General features: G+C 42.4%; 1 protein-coding gene across 1 annotated transcript; it reads right to left on the reverse strand.

Annotated features, from left to right (window-relative positions):
• Positions 1 to 5,436: 5,436 nt before the first annotated feature.
• Positions 5,437 to 6,453, reverse strand: LOC112785562 (uncharacterized). The gene has a single exon (XM_025829022.1). The coding sequence runs from the start codon at positions 6,451 to 6,453 to the stop codon at positions 5,437 to 5,439; it is 1,017 nt and encodes a 338-aa protein (XP_025684807.1).
• Positions 6,454 to 7,615: the final 1,162 nt, after the last annotated feature.

Consider the following 7,615-nt stretch of genomic DNA (forward strand, 5'->3'; position numbering starts at 1 on the left):
CTTAACGGGGATGAGTGCTTCCGACCTATAGACTAGTTTGAAGGGCGTTTCGCCCGTGGTGGATTGTACTGTTGTGTTATAGCTCCATAATATTTCTGGGATCAACTCCGCCCATTCTGCTTTGGCGTTATTAAGCTTTTTCTTTATTTCCTACAATATAACTCGGTTAGCAGCTTCGGCCTGCCCATTGGTCTATGGGTGTTCGACCAAGCTAAAACAATGTTGTATGCTAAAGTTATTTAGAAATGATGCGAGTTTGTTATCTGTAAACTGTCTACCATTATCCGATATTATTTCCTTTGGTATTCGAAATCGGCATATGATATTTTTCCATATGAAATATCGTACCTTTTCAGCGGTTATTCTTGCCAGTGGTTGTGCTTCTATCCATTTTGAGAAATAGTCTGTTGACACTAAAAGAAACTTTACCTGGCCTGGCGCTATTAGAAACGGGCTGAGGATATCGACCCCCCATCTGTGAAAAGGCCAGCTTACCTCCATGCTGTGCAATACTTCAGCTGGCGTCATAGCAACGGGGGCGTGCTTCTGACAGTTGTCACATGTCTTGACTTTTGTTATGCAATCCCTCTTCATAGTTGGCCAATAGTATCCTGTTCGGGCGATTTTGGCGGCTAGAGCTCATCCTCCGATGTGGTTTCCACACACGCCCTCGTGGATTTCGTCCATTACTTCTTTTGCTTCATCGTTATTTAGGCATTTTAGCAATGGCTGTGAGAGACCTCGTTTGTATAGTTCCCCTGCTATGCTTGTGTAGAGACTTGCTTTTCGTCGGAATTGTTGTGGGTTAAGTTCGTCTTTGGGTATGATACCTGCATTAATGTACTCTAAGAAAGGTGTTCTCCAGTCATGGAGGTGGTTAATGTTTGTTATAGATAATAATTCAATACTAGGTTTATTAAGTGTAAGTTGTGATAACATTGATGTTTGTGTATCCGCCCTAGTGACAGCAAGTTTAGATAGTATGTCTGCTCTAATGTTCTTTTTTCTGTGTACATGTAATATGATGAATGAACTGAATTTTGAAATAAGATCCTTTGCTATGAGCCAGTACCGCTCCAACAAGGGATCTTTTACTTGAAATTCTCCTCGGATTTGTTGGACTAACAGGAGGGAATCACAGTGTACTATTAGGCTATGCACTTGGAGGTTGAGAGAGAGCTTGAGTCCTGCTATGAGCGCCTGATGAGCGGATAATTTATACGCTTTTTGGCATTATTTTTACATAGTTTTCAGTATAATTTAGTTAGTTTTTAGTATATTTTTATTAGTTTTTAAATAAAAATCACATTTCTGGACTTTACTATGAGTTTGTGTGTTTTTTTGTGATTTCAGGTATTTTCTGGCTGAAATTGAGGGACTTGAGCAAAAATTAAATTCAGAGGTTGAAGAAGGACTGCAGATGCTGCTGGATTCTGACCTCCCTGCACTCAAAGTGAATTTTCTGGAGCTACAAAACTCCAAATTGTGTGCTCTCAATTGCGTTAGAAAGTAGACATCCAGGGATTTCCAGCAATATATAATAATCCATACTTTTCCCGAGTTTAGATGATGCAAACTGGCGTTCAACGCCAGTTCCATGCTGCATTCTGGAGTTAAACGCCATAAACAGGTTGCAAAGTGGAGTTAAACGCCAGAAACAGGCTACAAACTGGCGTTCAACTCCAAGAGAAGCCTCTACACGTGTAAAGCTCAATGCTCAGCCCAAGCACATACCAAGTGGGCCCCAGAAGTGGATTTCTGCATCATTTACTCATTTCTGTAAACCCTAGTAACTAGTTTAGCATAAATAGGACTTTTTACTATTGTATTTACATATTTTGATCATGTTTTGATGATTGAAACCTCCTTGGGAGGCTGGCCATTCAGCCTTGCCTGGACCTTGTTCTTATGTATTTTCAACAATAGAGTTTCTACACACCATAGATTAAGGTGTGGAGCTCTGCTGTTCCTCATGAATTAATACAAAGTACTATTGTTTTTCTATTCAATTCAAGCTTATTCCAATTCTAAGATACTCATTTGCACTTCAATATGAATGTGATGATCGTGACAGTCATCATCATTCCCAACCTATGAACGCATGCCTGACAACCACTTCCGTTCTACCTTAGATTGAATGAATATCTCTGGGATTCCTTAATCAGAGTCTTCGTGGTATAAGTTAGAATCCATGGACGGCCATTCTTGAGATCCAGAAAGTCTAAACCTTGTCTGTGGTATTCCGAGTAGGATCTGGGAAGGGATGGCTGCGACGAGCTTCAAACTCGCGAGTGCTGGGCATAGTGACAGACGCAAAAGGATCAATGGATCCTATTCCAGTATGATCGAGAACCGACAGATGATTAGCCATGCAATGACAGTGCATTGGACCATTTTCACTGAGAGGACAGGATGTAGCCATTGATAACGGTGATGCCTAACATACAACTTGCCATAGAAAGGAGTATGAATGATTGGATGAAGACAATAGGAAAGCAGAGGTTCAGGAGGAACGAACGCATCTCTATATGCTTATCTGAAATTCTCACCAATGAATTACATAAGTATCACTATCTTTATTTTATATTTTATTTATCTTTTAATTATTAAATCTCCATAATCAATTGAATCCGCCTGACTGAGATTTACAAGGTGACCATAGCTTGCTTCAAGTCGACAATCTCCGTGGGATCGACCCTTAGTCACGTAAGGTTTATTACTTGGACGACCCAGTGCACTTGCTGGTTAGTTGTGCGAAGTTGTGACAAAGAACTAAGATTATGAACGTGCTATTGAGTTTTTAGCACCGTTACCAAGGAATGGAACCGTCACGATTTCCGCGCACCAGCGCCTCATATTCGACCTGGTTGTTACTTGCCGCGAAGTGGAAGTGGAGGGATTGCTCGACTATCATCGAGTCTCCCTTTTTCAGGACCACCCCGGCCCCGCTTCTTTCTCGGCTTGATGCCCCATCAACGTGTAACTCCCAGGCCTTGTTGTAATGGTGCTCATCAGGTGTGAACTCGGAGACGAAGTCTGCGAGGATCTGTGCCTTCAGGGCCGGCCTTGTTGGAACTGGATATTGAATTCGGAGAGCTCGACAGACCATTTTGTCAGTCGTCCGGCCAATTCTGGCTTTGTCAATATCTGCCTTAATGGTTGGTTTGTTCTTACGATTATTGTGTGGCTCTGGAAATAGTGCCTGAGTCTTCTTGCTGTTATCACTAATGCCAAGGCCAGCCGTTCTATTCTCAGATATCTTTGTTTTGTTGGTTGCATGACTCTGCTGAAGAAGTATACTGGCTGTTGTATTTTTCTGTCTCAATGACAAAAGCCGAGCTTATAGAGTAATTGGAAGCGGATAAATATAAGTATAAAGGTTTACCGACTTCTGGTTTTTGTAACAGTGGTGGTGATGATAGGATGGCTTTGAGCTCGGTGAATGCTATCTCGCACTCTTCTGTCCACTCGAATTTCTTATTCTTTGATATTGTCTGGAAGAAGTGGTATGATCAGCTTGATACTGCTGGCAAGAATTTTGACAGAGCAGCTACTCTCCCTACTAGTTGTTGTACCTCTTTCATTGTTCTAGGACTCGCTATGTTAAGTATTGCGTCACATTTTTCAGGGTTTACTACGATTCCTCGTGAGGTCAGCATGAATCCGAGGAACTTGCCTCCTTGTACCCCAAAGGCGCATTTCTCCGGGTTTAGTCTCATGTTGTATGCTCGGATCTGCTCGAATATTTCTCTGAGGTCGTCGCAGTGGGTCTTCCTGGGGTGGTCTTGGCAACCATATCGTCGACGTAGATTTCTATATTCCGACCTATTTGATTGCAGAAGACTTTGTCCATTAGCCGCTGGTATGTTGCACCTGCATTCTTTAGACCAAATGGCATTACTTTGTAACAAAAATTTCCATATTCAGTTATAAAGGCTGTTTTGCTCTGGTCTTCTGGGTGCATGAGGATCTGGTTGTATCCAGAGTATGCATCCATGAAGCTTAAGCTTTTGAAACCATTACCACGTTTGATAGCCATGTGGTGAGGCGGATCTCTTTGATAAAGTTGGCACTGATAAGCTTTCTGGTTTCTTCTAAGGCTGCCTTTGATTTTTCTGCTCCGAGGTTCCTCTTCTTTTGAGCTATAGGTCGGATGGTTCTGTCAGTGGCGAGCTTGTGGCAAATGATGTCCGGGTCTATACCTGGCATGTCTGCCAGAGTCCAGGCAAACAGATCGGCGTTGGCCTGTAATACCTTTATGAGTTCTGATCTTTCTTGTCCCTGGAGTGCTTGGCCGATATATGTGACATGTTCTGGTTTTGACGTCAGTGGAACTTTATGGAGCTCATCTGCAGGTTGGGGTCTTTTCTGAGTGTCTCTTCGGGGATCAAGCTCTGCTAGGGACAATACCTCGTTTGTGCTGTGAATTGCTTTTACCTCTTGTTGAAATTCTCGTCTCGTAGCCGACCTCTTTAGACTTGAATTGTAGCATTGCCGAGCTTGTTGGCGGTCTGAGTGGAGTGTAGCTATCCTACCGTCTTGTGCCTAAAATTTAACACAGATGAAAAGTGGATACTACTGCTCTGAACATGTTCAGAGAAGGTCTTCCGAGAATAATATTGTAAGGACTTGGGCAATCAACTATTAGGTATTGTATATCAATGGTTCGTGATAATGAGTCCTCTCCCATCGTTGTTTTTAGCCATATGTAACCCTTGATCGGCACCCTTTCTCCGGAGAATCCTACTAATTCTCTGGATGAGGGTTGCATGAGTTTTTCAGATAATTTTATTTTTAGAAAAGTAGAGTAAAAAAGGACATCTGCACTGCTACCTGGGTCCAAAAAGACTTTTCTTACCAATAATTCGCCTGTTTGGATAGAGATTACCACTGGATCGTCTAGGTTGGGTGCTGCCGCGCATATATCTGTCTGACTGAAAGTGATTTCGAGATCGGGTGTATCTTTGTTGCTTTGTGGTGTTGTTCCTTCGATTGCTAGCATTGCGCGGTAGCTTCGTTTTCGCGCCGAGGTTGTTTCACCTCCCCCGACGAATTCTCCGGATATGCAGTTTATAACACCTTTTGGTGGAGTGTTGTTTGACCATTTACTGTCTTCCTTGTTTCCCGGGGTTTGATGGCGTTCTTCTCGGTCCCTGCTATTTTCTTTGTGTTTTCTTCCTTCGATGTATTTGTCTAGGAGGCCTTGCTGAGCCAATCTCTCTAAGGTAGCGTTTGTTTTGAGGTACTGGAACAGAGACTGAAAGACTGAGACATTGTATCATGTTTGTTGGCTCAGAGACTGGTACTAAAATTTCTGTCTCTGTCCCTAAAATTTTAGTATTTCAGTACCTCCAAAAAATAGGGACACAGGGACTTAAATTTTTAGAGACGGAGACTGAAATTTTAATAACATTTTATACCTAAAATACCTTAATATCACGCACTCGTCAGTTGTTGTCCGTACTTCTGATGGAAGGCGCAGTGTTTGCTTTTGTCAACAAATCGTTGGTCTTGATAACTTCCTGCTCTTGTTGGAGGTTTTATGATTTTAGCGTTGAGTATTTCTTTAATTATCTTCTCCCTCTTTGTGTTGAATCTGGTGTAATTGTCAAATTTTAGGGTGAGCTTGAAGGGCTTTCTGGAGTCTTTGTTGTTCGCCGACCTTGTGGTTCTGTCTGCGTCTCTCCTAGGTTGCTTTCTTTCTATTCTTTCGGCTTCACGGAATTCCTCAATCTCCATCTGTCCTGCCGCTCTTTTTCGAAATTCTTCTAACGTCTTCGGCTTAGTAACTACGATTCTCTCTCTGAATTTTCCGGGTCGGAGACCGGCCTTCAGGGCATGTAGGTGGACAGCAGGGTCCAGATCTGGTATCTCCATGGTTGCTTCTGCAAATCTGGTCATGTAATCTTTCAGGCTTTCTTGAGGACCTTGGCGAATGGTGGCGAGGTAATCTGATCCGTGTACATATATCCGTGCTGCCGCGAAGTAGTCGATGAAGGATTTCGCCAGTTCTTTGAAGGAAGAGATCGAACCTGCAGGTAATTTTGAAAACCAAAGTAACGCAGCACCGTCAAGGTAAGTAGGGAAGGCCCTGCAAAGTACAGGATCATTGTTAGGACCGTTAAAGAACATCATGGATTGAAATTTCTTAATATGAGCCCGGGGGTCACCAATCCCCTTATATGGCTCGAGAGAGGAAGGCAGTGTGAAATTTTTTGGCATTTGGTAATTGGTGATTTCTTCGGAGAACGGGTTGTCTAAGGTCAGCTTCTCCTTTGGCGGGTTGACACTTAGTAGGTCTGCACTTCTTTTTCCTTTGGAACCATTCTCCTCATGTTTACCAGCGTTGTTTTGGGTGGACAGCTCAGCAAGTCTTTTGACTTCTGCTTGTAGCTCGGCCATCTGGGCCATGAGTTCGGCCTGAGTGAGTTGGTGAACTCCGTTATCGGCCATGTTTGAAGGTTGGAAAACCCTGCATAGAAGAGAAATACAAAGTGCATATCGAAGTGGGGTTAGATTAACTCTCGGGATCCACGGTGGGCGCCAAATGTTCCGTTCAACTTTAGCCGAGGTATATGTCTCCAGGTGAGACTACTCGTCTTAGGGATGGACTGTACGTCGCCTTGGAGATGGCCTTCGGGATTAACCTCGGCGTTGCAAAACACGACGGCGGGAGCACCTGCAAAAAGCACTCCGACGCTCAAGTAAGAATACGGATTATGAGAGAGTAAGAGAAATAAAACTAGAGTGAGTTATGTGACCTGATCTCATATGAGTTGCTTGATTTGTTTTTATAGACGAGTGGAGGGCTTATGTTTTTGGGTTTGTTCCAATATTCTTGGTGAGTTCCGGTTGTTAGTAACGGGCTGAAGATAGAACTTGACTTGCGTGTGACTGTGACCAAGTTACATTTGGAGTCTGCCCTTGGTACCGAGATATTTGGTCGGTTATGGTGAAAAGGTGATCGTCGAGATTTCAGGGGTACACGTCAAGTTGGATTACAAAAATGTCTAAAAAACCAAAAAAAAAATCCTAATTCATCTCCAAATTTTGAGTGAATACCCCATCCGGTCCTGACAATTATCTCGAAAGGACAACGAGGTCCTAAAAAAAATCCAATCCGGCCCCTGATTTTTTTTTGACTGATTAGCCCATGTGAAAAAAAAACAACATTAACTTTTTTTGGCACATGACTAATCAATCCCATAAAAGTAAAACTCAGGAGCCGGATTGAGTTTTTTTTTTTTTTTTGTCAAGAACCTCGTTGTCTTTTGAGATAATTGTCAGGGACTGTTTTGGGTTTTTCTCCAAAATTTTACTTTTACTCTCTCCCTCGCAATTAGAAAAGAACTATGAAACACGGACACTTCGCTGAGTTGTCGTGTCCGCGTGTGGGACACATTTCGGACAGGACACTCACCGACACTCGTCCGACATGCGTGTCTGTAATGTCCAACCGTATCTTAATAAAAAATAAAAAAAATTCTTTTCCGAACACGTTTGGACACACTTAAATACCATCACGTGTCAGCGTGTCCAGTCTTATTCTTAACAGATATTTTTAAAATAAATTTAGATATAGTATATATTATTATTTATTAAAACAAAAAATATT

This window comes from Arachis hypogaea, chromosome 20 (genome assembly GCF_003086295.3).
Source record: "Arachis hypogaea cultivar Tifrunner chromosome 20, arahy.Tifrunner.gnm2.J5K5, whole genome shotgun sequence".
In the NCBI taxonomy this organism is placed as follows: domain Eukaryota; kingdom Viridiplantae; phylum Streptophyta; class Magnoliopsida; order Fabales; family Fabaceae; genus Arachis; species Arachis hypogaea.

Coding starts and splice junctions, on each gene's coding strand:
- LOC112785562 (XM_025829022.1), bottom strand. CDS start 6,453: ATGGCCGATAACGGAGTTCACCAACTCACTCAGGCCGAACTCATGGCC.